Raw genomic sequence first — 21,527 nt, forward strand, 5'->3', positions numbered from 1 at the left:
CAAAAATAATAATATACAACCAAAATAAGAAAAGAAATAAAAAAGGAGAATGAAAGAACCAAAGAATTAAATCAATCAGTAAAACCAGAGAACAAAACAAGAAGTAAGTAAAAAAGAAGGAAAAACCACGAGCGAAAACGAGAGAAAAAAAAACGGAGAAAGAAATGAAACTAGAAATAGGATAAAGAGAGAAAAAAAGAGAAAAAAAGAACAAAAAGGGAGAAAACGTGAGAAAAAGAAAGCAGACAAAAAGGAATGGACGGAAAAATATGAGAGAAAAACGAATGCAACAAAAATGAGATGAAAACCGAGAAAGAAAAAAAAAGAATGACGCTCATGAAGAGAAAGAGAAGAAAGACGTAGTAAAAAGAAGGAAGAAATGAACTAATTTTAAACACATCTGATGTCCACCAAATTGTATAATATGAGGAGGAGTCGGGGAAGCAACACAATTCCAGCACAATTACCATAACTCCAACACAATCCCTTTAATCCCAACACTATTCTCATAATTCCAAGACAATTGTCATACATAATTCCAAGGTTATTCTCCTAATTCCAACACTATTGTCACAGGTCAGTTTGGCTAATTGTGTTGTCTGTCTGTAAGATTCACTTTTGTATCTGGAAAACTGAACACCTCAAGTTGCCCCTGCTGTTGTCTAGATGAGAAAACACACACAAATACACACACTTGTTTAAGGTAGTTTTATTGCTTTTGGATTTGTGTTTACATTTAGTTTGACATTTACATGATGACAGAAAAAGGATGTGTACACACTGACACGTCAATGACAGCGGTTTAGGAACACACAGTTTACTCCACACAGTAACGAGTGATCACATGACTTTTGGCGTGTACAGTACATTGTCTCTTATACGCAGCATTTCCACAACAACAGTGCAGATGTGTGTGTGTGTGTTTTTAACAGACAGACAAATCGCTCGGAGCTCTGAGCGAGTGTGTGAATGTTCGCTTGGGTGCAGCGTCACTGATCCATGGTAAACAAACTAAGGAAATCCACACGTCACGTCCTCCCTGCTTTAAAATAAAAAAATTTTAAAAAGCAGGTCATGTGAACATTAATGTTGCAGTCAGTGTGGAGAAGCCGAGCCGATACGCCGATACAGAGATGAAAGGATGCATAGATTTCTCTATCTAGGGTTTAGCAATACTGCTAAGAAAGAAAAGACAGAGATAGAAGGATGGTGATTCTGTTCATCCACCCTGGACCTGTGGGAAACGTAATCGCATTAAAAGTTAAACTCGATCGCCGGAAACACATGCTGTGGACAAACCCATCATTAGTTGGACAGAAATCTCTATTAAAGGTGCCGGTTCAGCGGTTAAAGGTGCAGTATGTAAAGTTTACAACCATTTCTAACACTTTAATAATCAGATTATTTCCAAGACACCGTAAAAAAAAAACTGTAATTCACAAAATTTCAAAACTCTAATGGGTCTTACTGGCTCTTCATATCAAGTTCCCTATTATATTTCTCATTAAGCCTGATTCGACTCATTAACTATGATTTTTTTTTTTTTAGTTGTAGGAAAGCTTGGCGATTGTTTTTTTGTTTCAGTTGTCACAAAGGTAGCAGAAGGCTTTAAAAAATATTAAAAGGTTCCAGAAGTTTCTGAGTTCTAATCCACTGTAAGACCAGTGTGCTTAGACTGGACGCTGCTTTGTAATCTGTAAATTGATTAAAAATAAATAAATAATATAAAACCATTCATTCATTTCATGGTACTGACAAAAAAAAAAAATTCTGGCCCAGAAATTAGCTCTGACCAACCCCCCCCCACACTTTCTTTTATTTAAAGGAAACTTGAGCATAATTTTAACTACTGTGTGAGGATTAAGGTTTTTCTTTCAGTTCTAATCTAGCAAACACGCGGATGGCTTTAAAAATGACACGCTGCTACCTTCCAGAAGGTTCTGAGATCAAATCCACTATATAAACAAAACCAAATTTAGAAAGGATATCTGCTTCATGACTGATAAAACAGATAAAATAAAACATTAAGGTGACTTGACAAGTTTAAAAACAAACAATGGCTGATTTTGCATTTACATTTTTTATTTATTATTTAAAAGGCAGCTCGAAGATAATTGTAATGGTTGTGGGAAGTCGAAGGTTTGCGGAAGGAGATGTTTTAGATTCGGGTGTCTCATAGGCAGCAGAGGGCTGTAAAACTTACACACTGCTCCTTTACGGTTCTGAGCTCAAATCGACTGAATGGCTCTGTGCTTAGACTGGCTTCTAAATCAGCATTTAAGAGATATTAAAAACACATTATTAGCCCAATTTAGCCAAATGAATTAGCCATGATGAAATGTCAGACATAAATAAAACGCTTTAAAGTCGATCAGCTGAAACTCTTGGTGGCTGTTGGAAGCTTTTGCACGGGAGCAATGAGGCTAATATTTTTAGCTAAACACAGGCCTAAATCCCCCCCCCCCCATCATCATCATTAGCCTTGTTGCTGGAAAGCGAAGAAGCTAACACTGGACACCAAACATGTCTTTAGCTGATCGACTACATCTGGGGAATTGTCGCTGAACCGTTCCTTTAAAACAAATACAGGGGGGAAAGAAAGAAAGAAAAAAAAAAACACACCCCTTCGGCAGTCTCTGGAACATCTAACCTGCGAAAAAACACAACAGAGACTCAAATTAGTAAAATATATCAAAGTCGCCTAAATGACGAGCAGATCCTACAGAACGTTCAAATAAATAATTGAATCACATCACAGTACGACAAATACAATAAATAAATAAATAAATAAATAAATAAATAAATAAATGAAACTTCTAACAAACTTCTAATGAAGTTACTTTAAGGTTCAATATGAACCCTGGTTTCTTTCTTATAAGATTTTTCTGTTTTGTTTTTAAAATCTTATACACGTATTAGAAATGTGTCATGTGACACGGGTCGGCACGGCCGATACGCTTTGAACGCGTGAGGATTTAAAAAAAAAAATTTAAATCCATATACATGAAGACTTAAAGTGCACTTTAAATCTGCAGGTCAAAATGTATAAATATAAATAAACAAACAAACAAATAAATAAATAAATGTGACATGAAATAAAAATGAGCACAAATTCAGCATGCACGTACAGAACGATAATCATGTATAATCTTACCAATGTTTATGAGAATACCTGTGGACAAGATAATAATAAATGACCGACATTCACTTAAGCTACTTAATATATCCATGATCACTTTTAACTAAAAACTTAAAATTAACTTATATATATATATATATATATTTATATTTTATATAGAGCAAATCAGGACGTTTGAATTACCTCCCCCACCCCCTTAAAAAAATACAAGTGACATAACCACACTTTAACCATAGCAACACTCTTACCAGTCCAAGCTAGTGTTGGCTAACTAACTATTACTATGTATAATGGGAACAAAAACACACCTCAAAAAATTTATTAAATAAATAAATAATACTGCTAATAATAATAATAATAATAATAATAATAATAATATGCCAAACGTGAAAGCAGCATTCACCTCTAGCTTGTTGGGTTTAAATTTTTTCATGAGAGAAAAATATATTTCTTTATATTAGTGTAAGCTAAAAAAAAAAAAAAATTTTTTTAAGAATTTAAGAAGTAACTCAAAAAAGTGCCTAAGAAAAAAGTATTGAAAAAAGTATTCCCCCTCCCACACACTTAAACCCAAAACACATGGATGGAGTAGTTAAGATGGTGAAATGAGGAAGAGAGACATTTTTTCCACCGTCACGCATACACAAAACCTTTAAAGTGAACCGCCTGCACGTATGTATCGTTACATTGCATACACATGACCATAGTTTATTCTTTTGATCTTTTCCTTTTTTTAATCTTTAAAACGTCTTCAAATAATAAGCCTGCCAAAGATAAACCTTTGGCTTAAGCGTGCTTCTTTAAACAGAACGTGTAAAACGATCCAACAACGATGCAATGATTTTAGTACAAAAAAAAAAACAAACAAAAAACAACTAAATCAGAGTTATAGTCCGGGGGGGGGGGAGGGGGGGGGAGAAAAAAAAAAAAGTCACTTGCTGTTACAGTTGGTATTCCTCAAACGTCTAATTTAGCCACATCTTATGTACATGAGCGTGAGCGCTGATAGCGGCTGCTCCCGACACGCAGTGACTCCTGGACAAGCATAGAATAGACAATTAATGAATAATTGATGCTAGAGGAACAAGGCGAGGGCGGCTTCTATGGGAATCGAAAAGATCGAAACATAAAAAGAGGCATTCGTTCGGATTAAATTGATGGAAATGGCACGGTGATGTAGTGCAAAACACATCCATCCTTTTAAAAACCACAGCCTGAGGAGAAAAGACACTGAGCTGCAATCGCCCACAACGCTAGATAGCAATAAACACTAGCTAGCACGCACTGAGTAAACTGTGAAAGTGGGGGGACGGGGACGTAATGAAACATCCATCTAAGACCGAGGAAAACATCATAACTCAGGATACGAAGAAGAAAATACTGACGATGATCACTCACAAGGCTGGTCAGCAAAGCTAGCGAAACGATCTTTCAATCCTTGAACGGAAAACGAATGAAAATGCGATTCAAAACAAAATCTCGTTGCGGCCCGGTGGAAAAAAAAAATAATAAAGACTGATCTATAATTACCTCAAAGTAGTTCGCAATGCTAGCAAGCTAATCCCTCAGACTCGAACTGAGAAGCTGAGTGAAACTGAGTAGTAGCACAAGAAGCAGATCATTTATATAAAACAAAAAAAAAAAAGAAAAAAAAAAAACAGCGACCATTTAATGTAGAATATAAAATAGGAAGAGACAGAAAAGATTAGAGAAAGAAAGCCTGATCTGTATGCTGCTAGAACGCTAGTTAGCAAGGCTAGCATGACAATCCTTCACATTTGGGAAATGGAAGAGTGCACTGAAGCAACAAAGTGGACAAATTGATAAAAATGGGGACATTTTTACCTCAGGAAAAAACACAAAAACAAACCCCTAACCTCTTAAAATCACCACAAATTGATCTAAACAGGCTAATTAGCACAGAGCTAGCATAACAATCCTTCAGACTGAGACACAAAACACAATGCTTGGATGTAACAAGAGCTACAAACTGAATGGAAATGAAGCAAAGTGCACTTTAGAACTCAATCTTATTAAAATCTAACGCTCCGGTTGCAAATGAAATGAGGGAGTTGTAAATATTATACACTTAGCATAAGCTGAAGAAGGGGGGAAAAAATCAAAGCGCTGGGGTGAAATTAGCAGAGCGTTAGTGGAAAATTCCTTCAAATTGAGGAAACATGCTGAACATTTGGGACGGAACAAAAGTTAAAAAAAAAAAAAGTAATGTGTTTTATTGTATCCTCTTTATAACGACACGGAGCAGAATAGACTTGTACAGGCTAAATAGCGACACCGCAAACAGTGCTAGTATTTAAAAAAAAAAAAAAAACCTAAGAGAAAACACACTGAGGTCTCAAAATCTAACAAACAGAAAAGAAACCACGGCTAAATCACGCACCGGTTAGCAAAAATTTCCGTTTGCGGCTTTGTTGCTGTTAGCTTATCGAAAATGATCAAATGCTAATACGCTAGCAAGCATGTTCGACCAGTCTGGAAATGCTGCAGTCTGACTGAAAAAGACGAGGCGACGAATTTCTCAAATATACGACCATAGGCGTTTTATGGAACACAAGCAGGACACAGAACCACCGTTGTGTTTTCACGATTTCATTTAAATGTATAAACCTTTAAAAAAAAAAAACACAACAACAAAAAAAACCCACCTTACTGCTAACATTCCACTGAAGGAAATCGAGACAAATTAATATTTTATTCTTTCTTTGTTTATTTTAGCTGTTGTGGAAAACTAGCCATTCAAGAGATTACGTTGATAATAAAAATATATATTTAAACTGCAAATTGGACCTCCAAATAAAACTCTGATCCCGTATTGCATAATTGTGAGAAAATGTGATCGTACTGGGATGAATTGTTCTGAAATACGAACCACAGCTACTTCCATACCACCTCAAATAAACATCATTACGCTGTGAACGAATGGCTTATAAACGTTTCGACTCGCACACTGCCCTCTAGTGGCGGCAAAAAAAAAACTCCAACCTGCTTTTCCATCTCAAAGAAAGAAAGAAAGAAAGAAGGAAAGAAGGAAAGAGAGAAAGAAAAATCTTGTCCAGGAGTGTGTATTTAAAAAAAGTGTAAACGAGGACGGGAGCGACCGTTATCGAGCGTCATCGTTATCGACTATGCGGGTTCTCATAAAAACAGCCTTCCTCTCGTTTCACTTACTGATCAATCAATCAGTCAAAATAATAATAATAATAATAATAATAAACGGTGTCTCTTCAGTCAGAGCTGCTTCCCCACTTTTGAAACAGTTTAGGGAATTATCACTCGAGTGGATAACACAACGTAGGGACAGCTGCTCTCAGTGAAACCAGGGATGGATGAATAAATCCGAGTCGTTTGTCATTTTTGTTTGTTTGTTTTTCCCACCATCAGTTCCTCCGAAACTTGCTTTAGTGTTTTGAGAGCTTTAGAGTAAAACGCAGCCTCGATTCCGGGAGCTCGCTCCGATCTCTCGGTGTTTACGCTGGTCGTTCTCTCGTTCCCGATCCTCAGCCGTCAATGATGGTCACGTCGATGTGGGACAGATCGATCATGTGCCTACGTGATCATAACACACACACAAAAAAAAAAAACTTAGCCGCTAAGCCGTTCACTTAAGCGACCTGCAGCAAACAAAAACGAACCCGACGAGTCGCAGTCCATTAATAACGGCTTTTTTTTTCCAGTCTCAACGCAACAGTCGAAAAATCGTAATTTGTGAGGCGAGAAAAAATTGCTTGACTAGCTGTTCTCGTAGAAAGCGTGCGAAGTGGCCGGCGTAGTTTAACCGCTTTCTAATTAAACTCCCAACAATTATGATTTTTTTCATCATTAACGAACAATGCTTTCATCATCATGCTCTTTTTTTTTTTTTTTAAAGCGTTTATAGTTACTTTAACGTCATGGAACCATTTCTTACTCACGAAAAGCAGCTGCAAACCGTCGTTCCCGCTCTTTTTTGTTTTCTCTCAAAGTTTTTTATTTAAAAAAGCGCATCTTGCCGTGTTTCTGAAAGAGTAAGCATCCTGAATAAGTCCCGGTTAATGTACGGCTTTACCGCTGACGCTGGAGACTCCTTCCGCTAAACGTTAAATAAACGTCTCCTTTCAGAACAATCGACGTTTATACGCTTAGGACCTTGTTAGTACGTTTATTATTAAATCGTAGATTCGGCGGAGCATCTGAAATACAAGTCCGCGTGCAAGCTGTTGCTATAGAAACGACAATGTGGCAGCAAAGCTCATTAAAGTACCGTTAAAAACGATTTCGAAACACGTGTAGTGCCATTTTTAGTACTGCCTTCCTGATTGTTGTATTTAGCAGGCGTCAAGTATAAGTTTATTTAACGTTGCACGCACGTTGATAGATCTTATGTTGCATTAACGAGCTCTCGTTCGTTACGGCTTTTACAGAAAGCTTACAGGCTTACAGGCAAGTGGCCAGTACAAATGAGACTGCCGGTTCACAAATAAAAAAAACCCACGGAGAACAAAAACAGTAAACCGGAGGAAGCTCCGGATCAACCACACTCACCTGTGGAAGCTGTGCTGGAAACTCAGCGCGTGCTGAGGATTCGCAAACGTGGCGATGGCTTTCCTCTGCTGCGGCATCATCTTAAACGTCTACGGAGCACAAAACACTTTTGAACTGCAATATTCACTGATACAGGAAGAGAAACTTCTGATTTACTCTCCACAGTGATTTAATAAAAGGGTATTTGGCCACAAGACGGCGCCACTGCATTACGACATAGCAGACACTCGAGTCTGGACACACACACAGAAAATTGAGCGACTAGCGCCACCCAGTGCTCTGAAGTGTTACTGCATCATGTAAACATTTAAAATGTTTAAGATGGGCTTATTCGATCATCTAAACCATTGGCACAACTGGAGACTCCTTCCATAAATGTCAAATAAACATTTCCTTACAGTATCAAAGATTGTGATTTTCTTTACGTCCCTGTGAAGGAGCTGTTACTATAGAAACAATAATGTTAGAATGAGTGCATTCATATGGTCCTGTTACTGAAAATAAATCAACACCTTCTGACCAATCAGAATCCAGAATGATCTGTGTTGTACCTGGACAGGGCCAATGGAGTTGAGCAGGTTTTTGATCTGTTTCTCGGTGGTGGAGGACGACAGGCCGTCTATAGACACCGTGATGGGCTGAGACTCAGCGACTCGGGTACTCGGCCTGTTCTGCGGCGCCACCCGACCGCCACGAGCACCACGACCGCGTCCTCGGCCCGAGACCACCACCTGCCCAGTGACAAGACACGCAACTGAGGCCTAGCCCACACTAACTTGTTATCTTTCAGATTCCTGTCTGACCTATGACCTTTAAGTCATTTTCACCATTTCAGTTTGGACAAAAACACACTTTCCTACACTCTCCAATGCGGCTTATATACCAACCAATTACATTTCCTAATACAGAAAACAATACTGTGATATGTTTCGCCATCTTGTGGCAATCACATGACATGAAAACTGCTTGACTATCTGTTTACTTATTTGTTTGATTATGAAATTATTTAATTATTAGTTAACCCCCCTTCCCCCCACCCATTATGGAGTATAACTGAATAAATTAAAATAAACACAAGAAACTAGACACAAAATCTGTACGAGTTGTGTGTGTGTGGTTCTCTTTTTTTCTCCTCACTCTCTCCCTTTCTTTCTCAAACTTCTTCACCTTTAAATGAGTTCTACTGTGCACACAAGAATCAGCTTGTATTGCTTGTTAATTGTAAACAAACTGTAAACTGCTTGTTAATTGTAAACGGTGTCGATGTGTCCCCGGGGCTCTTCCGAGTTCTTCTGAGGCAAGTCAAATGCAGGATTTTTTGGGACATACCCGGTTACTCTGGTTCACGTCAGACTGCTGCTGCGGTAATTGTTGTTGTGGTCCAGCTGCTGCCACCGTGACCTTCCTGACGGCACCCAGTCTCTGCTGAGGAGCGGCTCGACCAATCACCTGCTGTGGCTGATTCTGGAGGGGCGGAGCTTCCTCTCCCTGTGGAATAACGATACGTCTGCTTATTCTGCTTGTACACAACGTCTGAGGCATAACCTTTCTTAACGTGTTTCTTGCAGCATTTACTTTGATTTTTTTTGCTTTATTTTTTTTTACATCGAGTTCCTCCTTTTATTTATTAACTGTGTGATCTTTAATCACCGAATCTAATTTTCTTACTTCTTTGTCTCAGTTTCTTGCTGTAGGTGAGCGTTCGGAAGGAAAACTATGACAAAAGACTAACAATTCTGACCCTGCCCTGAAGAGGAGTGAATCTATCCATCCGTCGCTCTCGCTGAACAAGACGCTATCACGCTATCGCTCTCCCGCCTGATGTGCTGACAGATTAATGCAGCTGAATAGAAAATCCAGAGCTGCTTCTCGGATGCTAAACAGTATTATTCCCTCAGCCGCGCCTCACCCTCTTCCTCCTCCTCGCTGCTTTTGTGAACATTTCATTCACTCTTATCGCCAGCCATAAGCTCAAAAGAATATCCGTCTCTTCCCCCCTTCCTCTTGCAGGTATTATAACAGAGATACCTGCGACGAGGAAGAAGATTAATTGTGCTCGTCATGGGATTGACACCTATTTTAACACGGATCAACGTCACACGGCTGCGGACGGAGAAGATAATGTCGTCAATCCATTTTCGAGGACGAGACGAGAATTCTCCTCTTTCGCGGTTAAGACGTTTATATTTACGAAACAGAAACCATGACAAAATTTCACAAACGACACATTTTTATGGTCCCGAATTTACGGCAAAATGACTTGAAGACTCGCAGTCCTTCAAGGCGCTGTCGAAATCTAAATGTCAAACGGCTCACTCTGACGAGTGCCATTTCGGCGTTTAAAAAGGTAAAGAGCGTGCTCAATTAGAGTCGAGTGCCATCGCAGAGGCTTTATGGATTTAACTCAGTCAGAACGACTAAACTCTGACACTCGTTCGCTTTGTCCAGACACAAAGAAAGAGTCCGGACAGGAAGGAAGAGAAAATTAAAAGGACACAGCGGGATGTGAACTTTACATCAGGCCTCCGTGTCTCACGGATGAAGTTTGACACTTGACTTTTTTCCTAATATATTTTACAGACCTTATCATTCATATTATGGCGTGTATTTTTTCCTGGTAGCCATTTTACTACACCACAGTGCCCTGCATAACCACTCCGCACATTTTGTATTGTTATATTCTGGAACTAAAAGGGACTGATGCTACCACCACAATGCTTCACAGTAAAGACAGTGCTCTCCAAGTGACTAGTGTTTTTTGTGGGGGTGGGGGGTGAATACTTATGCACTGCAACCTGATGATAAATGTGTACTCACGCCCGTTAGTCGTTTAACAACTCGCACTTTTTGTGGGATCTGAGGCGAGCCGAGGCCACCAGAGTTAACACGCTGCATGACGGTCCTCTTCCTCACGGTGTTAGCTTGCATCTGGATCGGTGGGATCTTCTCCTCTGGAGGCGACGTGACGCCGATGTTGGGACTCTGGAGCGGTGGGACGAGTCTCTGTGGGTTCTGCACGCTCTGCTTTTGCTCTATGCTGGGGTTCTGTAGGCGGGATTTAACGCCGTTGGGGGTGGCTGACGGGGGCGATGGGGTGGTCTGGGGTTGAGTCGGGGTGGTTTGGGGTTGCATGGGGGGTGTTTGGGGTGTTGCTTGGCCCCCGAGGCGCTCCAGGAGCTCCTTTTTACGCGCACCGGCCTGCATCTGCCTGCGCATTTCCTTACGTTTAAGGATTTCCTCACGCAATCGCTTCTGTTCCTCGATCTTCAGCCGGTACTGACGGGTCTCCTCATCCTCTTCCTCATCCTAACAGAGATGATTAAAAAGATTTACATCATTTCAAGGCTGTGTTTACCTACCTAGGGTCATTTGGCACCATGTACCTGCGCAGGCGTGTTTGGCTGTGTTTCCCTGCGCAGGCGTGTTCGGCTGTGTTTACCTGCGCAGGCGTGTTTGGTGTTTTTTGTACAGGTGTGCTTGTCTGTGTGGCTGGCATTTCGTTCTTCATCTCTGAAGTGCCTGGAGGCGGGGAGGTTTTAGCAGAACCACGCTCTCGTCCAATGGCTCCTCCCCCAACCCCCTGCCCAGGCCTGGCATTCTGAGTGACCTTGATCATGGGCCTCGGCTGAGGGGGGCGGACAGGGGAGTTGTTGCCGGGGGCGATGGGGAGCTCGCGCAGGTTACTGTTGCGCTGAGGGAGGCTCTGGAGCTGCTGCATGGATGAAGGAGACCCCTACACACACACACACACACACACACACACGTAAATCTTAAGACTACAAATCCCCAATCTGGCGTCTTATCTCTACTTTTTTTTTTAATATCTTTTCGTACCATTCTCAAGCGACCCATGTTGTTTTGTAGGCGGGGTTTCATCTGTCGAGGTCCACCCAGAATGGGCTGACGGAAGGGCGGGTGAGAGAGGTGCATGATGGGATGCTGCTCCCCAGGCTGGCCCTGGTGTTGATGCTGGTGGTGCTGATTATGAGGAAGAGGAGGAACTTCCTGTCTGTGCTGCTGCTGGTGGTGGTGCATCGGGTGATGATGCGGAGGTGGGGGAGGGTCGTGGTGCTGCTGCTGAGGGTGTGACTGCATTAGGCCCTGTAAACAAACACACACACACACGAATAAAGAAAGGATTAGAACTGAATATATAAGTTACAATTTAAACAGTGTCTGTAACAGAGAAAATTTTTGGTTTGAAAAAAACTGTTTCCTCCCTAATTGTGTGTGTGTGTGTGTGTGTGTGTCTGTGTCTGTGTGTACGCGCGTGTGTGTTACCTGCATGCCGAATGGCGTGTGCTGAGGACTGAAGGGGGCGTTGTGCTGCTGTGGAGGAAACGGCTGCCTGTGTCCCATGAAGCCGCGGGGCGCAGGCGGGGCAGGAGACTGTTGAGGAGGGGGCAAATTGGGGCGAGGAGGAGGAAGGTCTCTCTGGAACATTCCACCGCCCGGGGGGCAGAACCCTGGCCCCGGCTGAGGGAAGGACAGAGGGAGCATGTTGTTCATCAGGGGGGCGGAGCCTGGGAGATCGAACAGGGGCTGCGCTGGAAAACGTGGCTCTGTGGAATAGAGTGTATAGCGTTATTCTTGTACATTACCCATAACCCCCTGCAGGCTGAGAAATTGCCAGTCGGCTTAAAGATTATGAACTAAAATGTCTCGTGTGATTAACGTCCGTGTCAACAAGCTAGTGAAGAGACGTGACACTGTTTGGGACATAGCCACGTCCTCTAGTTTACCGTTGCTGTAGAACGGCTCCCTCTCCTGGTGTGGAGGTGGTGGTGGTCCTCTCCACTGCTCCTGAGGCGGGGGCCTCTGAGGCTGGAGGAAATTACCCTGGAGGTGCTGCTGGAAATCCACAGGGCCCTGAGAGGAAACACAAGCCGAACGGCAACGACACATGAAAGAGGCATTCGAGAACCCCGGTATGATTCGAAACGAGTCTATATTGTAAGAATATACTGTTGTGACAGCAGTTGAGAGAGTCAGGAAAACGGTGACATCACCTCATCGCTACGGAACGACCGCTGAAGTTTTCAGAACGGCTAAAAATAAAAAAGTTAGCTAATAAAACCCGTCCTGAGATAACGATCCTCTAATCTCTCTGCCGAATACCAATCCCTTCATCACTGACTCTTTTATTCTCTTAAATAAATTACACTTTGCTCATGAAGAGCCGCACCACGCCGCACCTCCTCTCAGCTCGTTACCAATAACTTAAGATGCGATCAAGCTTTTAATCCAGGCAAAGGTGCGCTTGGAGAAAAAGTTACTTAAGGGAAAGTCAATCAGCTGGATTAGCTACGCAGAGCAAGGAAGAATGGTGGACTTGGGGATTCAAAAAAAGGTCAGCGGCTCAAACACAATGGGAGCTTAAAGACGGTCACAATGCCTCGCTGCGTGATTTAAGAAAAAAAAATAAAAAAACACGCTAATCCTCAGCAAATACGCACTCAGATGGTCAATATGTGCCCTGATATGATCTGCCTGAGAGATAAAACAAATACAGAAAGACAAATGGTGGCCATTTTGAGGAAGAGGTGGGTTAGCTCAGGTGCCGAGGTACCTGACGTTTCTAACAGCGATTTGCATAATGTAATTGAATCTAGTAAAGCAAGTTAAATGCAACTACGCTAATAACATTACATAAATACCTGACTATTTCATAGAAAAATCTGGAATCTTCTGAATATACAGTTTAGAATATACGGGAAATAAAATTCACACAGGATAAAATTCAAGTAAATATGTGGCTGTTATTAATATTCACAAAGTCAGTGTTAATATTCATCAGAGAGCTGATATTGAGCTGAGACATCCCGGTATGATAATCGATGGTAATCAGGCACCCAGAGGGCCGACAGAGCTGCTGCTGCTCTGCATTAGCATTTTAAATAATGTCCAAATATGGAGGGAGAAAAAAAAAAAAAAAACACTGCAGGAATATAAAATACAAAAGTTATTACACCTATCCAAGCGTGTGCGCGCAGCTTAATTAGTCATTTCTCAACTAATTCATTTTAACCGATGTTTCAATCCACGGCATATCTCTGAGGCACACATCCATCCGTCCGTTTGTTTAAGCCGTTTTGTTTACATTTCCTGCGGAAACACCATAATTCCACTTTTTCTACGCCCTGAATGCTTTGTCAGTAAGTGCGAGATAACTCGCAAACACAGTTATCAGGTTTCAAGATGCCGTAGTTCCGATTAACATTTCGCTTGTGCATTTGCGTGACCGTGTAAACCAGGGTTACGCCACCTGTTATCTATTGCCTGGTATGAGAGTATTTATTACAAATAAAAGAGAGCACGATATCGGATATCAGACATAGACCCCGATACCACCGTCTGTAGTGAAAAGGTCGCAGCGCAGACACCACCAGGGGACGCCGTATGCAAATACTCAGGTACTCTCATACTCAAGTGCGCACACAGTACTCCGTTTGAGACACAGCGCTTGTGCGTTGTGTTATTGTGAGGTGACGTGTGCTCGCTTACCGGGAATCTCTGAGGGCCGAGGCTGGGTCTGGGCTGATTTGGAGCGGGCGACATCAACGGAACTGTGAGAGACAAACAACTGATATACAGTTAACCATACCTAAATATTCCCCATACACAGTATAGTAGTAAAGCCATGCCTACTTAGTTGCCCTCATTTGCATATGGTCTTAAAAAAATCAATTTCTAAATATGGTGTACTAGTAAAGCCCCTCCCACTCAGAGCTGCTCTCATTTGCATATATTGTCTCAAATATACTTATATAGTCCCCGTACACAGTGTAGTAGTAAAGCCAAACCCATTTATTTATACCCATTTATATATATATATTTATACCCATTTATATATATATATATATATATATATATATACACACATATATACACACACACACACACACACACACACACATATATACATATATGAATATATTATCCACACATTGTGTAGTTTTACACCCACTGCCACGCTCACTCAGAGCTGCTCTGTGGATGAAATGAACCGGGTGAATGAAAGAACTGGGAAGTTCTGTACCCTGGACAGGTGAGGAAGACGACGGGCCTCTGAAATGCGGGTTGATGTGAATGTTCTTGGGCTGCTGCTGCTGCTGCTGGTTGGCGTGTGCATGTGGAAGTGCGTGTCCGTGTCCGTGTGGGCGTGGTGGGTGCAGTTCCTGCTGCGGCCTCTGGTGCTGTGCCGGCGACCGCGGAGGCATCAGGGACTGCAGGGGCTGCTGGGGGATCGGGATGAGCGGCGTGGGGAAAAGACCGGGACCACCACGTGGGATGGAAGGGCGGGGCTGAGGACGATGGGACTGAGGATGAATCATTCTGGGCTGAGAGAGAGAGAGAGAACAAGATAATATGTATTAAAATAGTATATACCATGTATATTATAATGTCTAGTATTATATATATACACACAGACAATTTTCTTGCTAAATATTCAGCTGGAAACATTTCTTTATGAAGTTGTAGCTTTGAGCTAATCCTTCTGAAAGATTTTTTGCGAAGGGGAGAAAAATTCAATTAAACCGTTACGCATCTCTGAAGTCTGTGTTGTATGTGCGTTTTTTTTAATAAATAAGCAACACGCTCCCAGGAGCAGACATGACACGGCTTTCCTCGTCCGTAAGAGGAATTAAAAAGCATGGGGGGACTTTTTTATTTAAAAAAATAAATAAATTAATAAATAATAATTTTAAAAAAAACACGTGGGGATTACACTCCTCGATGGATATTTAATAATAAAATAAGCAAAGAGAGCTAAATCCTTACACAAAGTGCAGATTTAATTTGGCGTAATGCTTTTTGATGGACTCCTGCCGAGTCGTTTGGGGTAATCCGTGTATCAACATGGATAAGAGCGAGAGTTAAGAGCTAATTGACTTTTCTAAAGCAAACCCGCCCCGTTCCGCTGAAGCAAGTGAACCTGAAAGGACAGACGTGTACGAATAGAGGGTTAACACATCGCGAATGTTTCAAATGCCTTAAAAATTAGAGTTCTGACACCTGGAGACCAGAGTGTTTCCTCTGAGAGAGTATTTTATGCAAGAGTTCCATGACCAATCAGAGTCCAGAGTTTAAGTTGAACAATGGGGTTAGTGTTAGGGGTTAGGGTGTTAACCTGCATTAAGTTCACCGGCATCAGCGGAGGTCTGGGTTCGTTCATCCTCCCTCGTCCTGCACCTCCGTCTTTACGGAAACCCCCCATAACGAATGCGGGAGGTCCTCCTCTTCCTCCCCCTACTCCTCCTCCTCTCCCTCGTCCACCAAAGCGACCTTGTTTCCTCAGCCATTCCTTCTCCTCAAATTCCATCAGGTCCGCTTTAGCCTCTTCGGTCAGTTCTAAAAGAAATATATATATATGTATATATAAATGAGTAACTCAAATGGTCAATAATAAAACGACGGATAGTTTCATTATTGGACGTACCCAGCGTTTCCGGAATATTCCGCCGTTTGCTGGTGGTGTCTGAGAGACGGACCACAGTGCGGTCTTTGCGCTCGGTTTTGAAGCGCAGACGCTCGGATTCTTCATCGTCCTCTTCGTCCTCGTCGGATTCTTCCTTCGTGTCGGCCTCGGCCTCCATCTTAACGCGCGAGTGAAGAAATTACTCACTAGAAATAGCATGCATTATAGTATGTACATTATCGCACAGTCATCTCTCACCTCTTCTGCTTCTGTAACCTGCGAGACATCTTCGACTTCCTCCTCAGGCTCCTCCCCCTCCGTCTCAGTCATTTCCTGTTGGTCATTCTGCACTTCCTGCGGCTCCTCCACCTGCAGGAAAAGACCAGAAGGCAGCGCCAACTTCAAGCAAAAAAGTTTGAATTCACCGTGCTCATTTTTAATCATTAGTGACGATACGTGTCATACTTTTTATCCATTTATAGCTATATTTAATGCTGGGGAATGTCCGTGAAACAGGACGAATCTGCGTTTGATGATGATGATGAAGAAAGCCTGCACGGGTGCAGACGAGGATCGGAATGAACATGTTAACGTCATGCGTGGAAAAAGGAACAGCGCGTGCGGGTGTGCGGCGACGGGAGATGGAAGAGGGGTGTTGAATTAGCATAACAGTGGGGATCTTGGTCACATTTCTATGCCCCATTAGTATTCCTGCCTTCATTTGAAAGTCAATGAGATGTAAATATTCGAGACGATGCACTGAAACACTGAATAAACACACACACGGCTACAGTATCGCTGACCAAGTCGTCTTTACATGTACAAGCGTCTCAGTGACAGGCACATCACCATGCAGGTCTCATTTAAATGTTTACACGTACACAAAAAAAGTATATATTTATATTTAATTATATATTATATACTGTATGTTCATTTACAAAATATCTTTCCCATATATGTGTTGAACTAATGTGTGTAGATGTTCCGACACAAAAACCATCGGTTAGGCAACCTTGTAAACAAAAATATATCAGACCAACACACACACACACACACACACACGTACATGGTGTGTGTTTATATGCATCTAAAATCCTTTGCATGGGAGACGAAAACGTCTTTCAACACCCTACACATCCCAGAAACCCTTTCACCCGTCCTGCCTGCGTTCGATACATACACAAATAAATAAATAAATAACGTGACGGGAGAAGAGAAGGGAACAAACTCATCAATCATCTGGCCCGTGTCGGAGTTTAAAAGGCTGGGGTTAATGATTTTTCAACCTCTTATCTGATCTAGTCTGAGGACATGTCTTTTTTTTGACGTGGCAGGACAAAAGAGGTTTGGAATGAAACGTCACGGGGGGGTGGTGGTGGAATACGGTGTTCTGTGTAGATGTGGCTTACCGTCAAGAAGGAAACATGCCGGAATTAGAGATAACAGTGCTTACTAATATTAATGTTTTTTTTTTCCTGGTAAATCTGCTACTCTGGGGATTCAGCTGCATGTACGACAGCCGAAAACAGGGGTGGAGTTAAAAAGCAGTTTTTAAATAATCATTTAAAAGAGTATTCAGCTCTACCTACTTAACCGTCATTGACCAAAATCTTGCCAAATTTTTGATAAAATATTTTTTTTGCCTAATGCATCGTTAAAATCACATGCCGCAAAATCGGAAAAGTTTACTTTCTCTCTTGAATTTGATGACCTTCGCTCTATAATCCAAGGAGGAGTTCAGATTCCTTACCAAACCTAACAGCCCTTTCCCCTTTTCTGCAATGAAAAGGCAAACAGGAAGTACTCACTTGAAATTCGTCGTCCAGCGGCTCATTGATCTGCAGGTCCAGCACTTCGTCTTCATTTCCTCCTGTGTTGTACTCCATTCCCTCTGCATCCCCATACTCGTCTGCCCTGTACCCCTCCTCCTGCTCTCCCTCAGGCGCACCGTACTCCTCTGCCGCGTATTCATCTCCTTCCTGGAGCTCGTACGATTCGCTGAGACCCAACGTCGCGTTCAGGCTCACCACTGCACCCTGCGCACTAACCCACACACAATGTTTACCAAAAAAATTCAATAAAACGTCCAACAATGATTAGAGTTTTGGTTTTTTGGGTGTTGCTGAGAACCTACTGCTGTGCAAGCAGTTCCCTTCAGCGAGCACTGAGCACTTCACTGTTTAATAGCAGATTCGTATCAAACCTGGTGTTCTGCTCTTCCTCATCACTTTGCAGCAGGTCGTCGTTCAGCTCCTCGTCCGACAGCTCTGATGGATTCTGCAGGAGGATCAGAAACCATTACCGTTGGTCGCTGTGTCTGTTCTGTATTTAACGCAGGCGTCGTTACACTTACAATAACAGCACGTTTACCTTCTTGGATGAAAGCCAGTCCTCCTCAAGCAGGTCGCCTTCCAAATCACTGTCGAGTGAGAAATCAGGTTAGAAATGATTTCCATTTTAACCGAACACGCAAATCTCCGAATCGTTCTCGGTCTACGATGGAAACCAGAGGATGAAAGACGGTGCGCGACAGGTAAAGACATCATCAAACGCGGGTTTTCTATATGTTTCGCAAATGCTAAATCAATTCCTGAAAAGTCACCGAAGGAGGAAACTGTCATCATAAAGAGCGCTAAAGGCATTTTATCATCACAATTTTTTTTTTTGCATGGAAAAAGTATATATATCAAAATTGTTCAGTGCCCTCAACTAATATTGGCACCCTTGGTAAATATGAGTAAAGAAGTGTGCTGAAAAATTGTCTTTATTGTTTAACCTTTTGATAAAAATTTTTTCACAAAAATACTTTGCTTTCATGGATATCAAACAATTACAAACACAACACAGGTTTATCCAAAAAATTTATATATATATATATATATATATATCTTTGTTAAATATAGGTGTGCAACAATTATTGGCACCCCTATGAATTCATATGAGAATAATATATTTGAAGTGTTTTCCCATTGATATTTTAAATTGTGTGTACACCTGGGTGACCAGGAACAGGAAATTGCTTCCTTTCACAGGGGTATAAATATGAGGTAACACACAGGTCAAATTCCCTTAGTCATTCATAGCAACGGGTAAGACCAAGGAATGTAGCTGTGATGTGCGGCAAAACATTAATTCTACTTTTAATAAGCACGTTTAGTATATTTTATACTGTGGTGTTCATTTTGGTCACTATTATTATTATTTTCAATACATTTATATTTTATTACATCTTTATATATTTGTATCGTTTGTTACTTTTTTGTCAGTGCTATTTTTAAAAAAATATTATTTTCCTATTTTAATATTATTTTTGACTACTTTTTTTTTTTTTTTTAACTTAACGCTGTGAAGCACCTGGAGCTCCATTTTAAATTGAAAGGTGCTATATAAAAAGCATTATTATTAGTAGTAGTAGTAATAGTACCTTACTTTCAGTTAACTGAAACAGTCCACTCGGCATAACTCGTGCAGTGAAACTTCAAAATACCTTTAACACATTACTAATGATTCATAAACAGGCGTTTGCTCACCTGTCCAGATCATCATCATCATCATCATCTCCTCCTCCTCCTCTCCTCCTCCTCGACCTCTCAGCTCCCGGTTTATCATACTCATGAAACTCCTCATCTGGAATAATCAGACGCAACAGTATGTACTCCTGAATCGGTAGACACTGAATCTGCCGGAACACTTCAGAAAGCTTAAAGTTACGCCTTTACCACTGACTGTTGCGGAGCGCTGACACTGGAGACTCCTTCCATTAACGTTACATACACATTTCTTTATTGTAAAACTTCACCACATTAGTGATTACACACAGTTTCCTCAACAGAAATAATGAATTCTGTATCGCCGAATTAATCACGTCTGAAAGTAAGGAACTGGTTCATTCTCTTCCTTAGTCCATATGTACGCTCACTACACAGGGCATAAAAATAACATCTTTTTATATATATATATATATATATATATATATATATATATACACATACACACACTTTAATGCATTATTTAGCCACTACAGAGCCTTTACTTTACTGGATAGACCCTACATAACAAGAACAGTCAACTCTGCTAACTAAAATGCCTTCTTCAGCGAGTGAACTGGTTTAAATTGATAGTTTTATGGATTATAAACTGCATAAATATGGACTGAAGCCGGAAATGTACGAAGTTATACGAGACGACATGTACAATAGATTTACCATTAGCTAACCCAGGCAAACGCTAATTTGGGTTTAACCCCATAATAAAACGCATGCTTAGCTTTTTTTGGACTCTAACCTGATTATCTCCGTTTCTATAAAGCGTTAGAAACCCCGTCATGCTAACCAGCTAGCAAAAATTGCTAACATACTCCGTCTCATTACAGGTTAATACACTTTACCGCTTTATTATCTCATACCTCGGGCACTGGCCGCCATCACAAAGGACGGCAGATGTCTTCACGGTATTTATTTCCTTTAAAAGGTGGATAAGTGCATTGGAACAGGTGCTAGCGGGGTGTTTTTTGGGGGACTCGAAGGGGTAGTGAGTGTATTTATGCAAAGACGAGGCTGAAGTCATACACAAACATGGCGGACCGGTCCGAGTAGCGCGTTGCATTATGGGTGCCTCGAAAGGCGGAAGTACTGAATTCAAAATGTCCTCTGATTTATTTGTCCGTTTCTGAAATCGCACCTAGAAGTTAAAAAAACAAAAAACAAACAAACAAACAAAAAATCCTACAATAAGAGCTTTATATGTTGACATATAATTTCTGTTCCCACCTGCAATGTCAGAGAAGTCTTTTTAAAAATATATATAATGGAAAAGAGTATGGTACTTACAACAACAATAACAACAAAAAAGCTTTTTCAAGCTAATTCATAGCTTTTACAGAGTTAAGCAATTTCTTCAAAAATACAGTAATGGCACTGACATAAAGTGTTCTTTCTGTGATTTCACCCCATTACTTATTTATTCTGGACTTTTAGGTAAACTCATAAAAGTATGGGAAGACATTAACTTTCATAGTCAACTATATTTGTGGGTGTGTGTGAAATTTGGGGAGTTTGTGTAAAGTCAGGTTGGCTGAGGTCCAAAGGAAACACTTATTTTTACTACTATTTTTCTTCCATTTTAGCCTTCTTTTCCACTGAAGCAAAGGTTAGGAAAAGTAATAAAACATCTATAATATCTAATATATCTAAGAGTCTATATCCTGGTGAACTCTGGGTGTGAGGCGGGAATACTCCAGTCCATCCCTACTAAAAAAAGAGAGAGAGGAAAAAAAAGAAAAATAATAGAAACCATTACAGAAATTCTAATGGTTTTAATGGTTATACTAGGAATTGTATTGGTTTTAATGGAAACTATAATGGTCCTCATGGGTCTCCACTGGTAATGTGTTGGGTTCTATTGGTGGCATGTTTATGTCTTGTGGAA

At 41.1% G+C, this 21,527-nt stretch overlaps 1 protein-coding gene across 2 annotated transcripts; it reads right to left on the minus strand.

The window, feature by feature from the left end:
• Positions 1-693: 693 nt before the first annotated feature.
• Positions 694-21,038, minus strand: rbm33a (RNA binding motif protein 33a). Of its 2 annotated transcripts, none has more exons than XM_053628503.1 (19): positions 20,506-21,038; positions 19,631-19,727; positions 18,471-18,519; positions 18,304-18,377; positions 17,909-18,143; positions 16,359-16,469; positions 16,122-16,278; positions 15,828-16,033; positions 14,721-15,021; positions 14,186-14,247; positions 12,424-12,550; positions 11,963-12,243; positions 11,516-11,782; positions 11,121-11,414; positions 10,499-10,987; positions 9,011-9,169; positions 8,233-8,412; positions 7,682-7,770; positions 694-6,706 (listed from the first exon to the last, which is right to left on the minus strand). In XM_053628503.1, exons 1-19 carry the CDS (start codon positions 20,522-20,524, stop codon positions 6,658-6,660), a joined length of 3,246 nt encoding a protein of 1,081 aa, XP_053484478.1. In that variant the 5' UTR covers positions 20,525-21,038; the 3' UTR covers positions 694-6,657. The 2 variants fall into 2 exon arrangements, with proteins under 2 accessions (XP_053484478.1, XP_053484477.1); XM_053628502.1 differs by having other exon boundaries at positions 15,813-16,033; positions 20,506-21,037.
• Positions 21,039-21,527: the final 489 nt, after the last annotated feature.

This window comes from Ictalurus furcatus, chromosome 7 (assembly GCF_023375685.1).
Source record: "Ictalurus furcatus strain D&B chromosome 7, Billie_1.0, whole genome shotgun sequence".
Taxonomy (NCBI): domain Eukaryota; kingdom Metazoa; phylum Chordata; class Actinopteri; order Siluriformes; family Ictaluridae; genus Ictalurus; species Ictalurus furcatus.

Coding starts and splice junctions, on each gene's coding strand:
- rbm33a (XM_053628502.1), bottom strand. Junction 12,551..14,185: donor TCGGCCCTCAGAGATTCCCG/GTAAGCGAGCAC, acceptor GTTTCCTCTCAG/GGCCCTGTGGATTTCCAGCA. Junction 11,783..11,962: donor ACACGCCATTCGGCATGCAG/GTAACACACACG, acceptor GTTTGTTTACAG/GGCCTAATGCAGTCACACCC.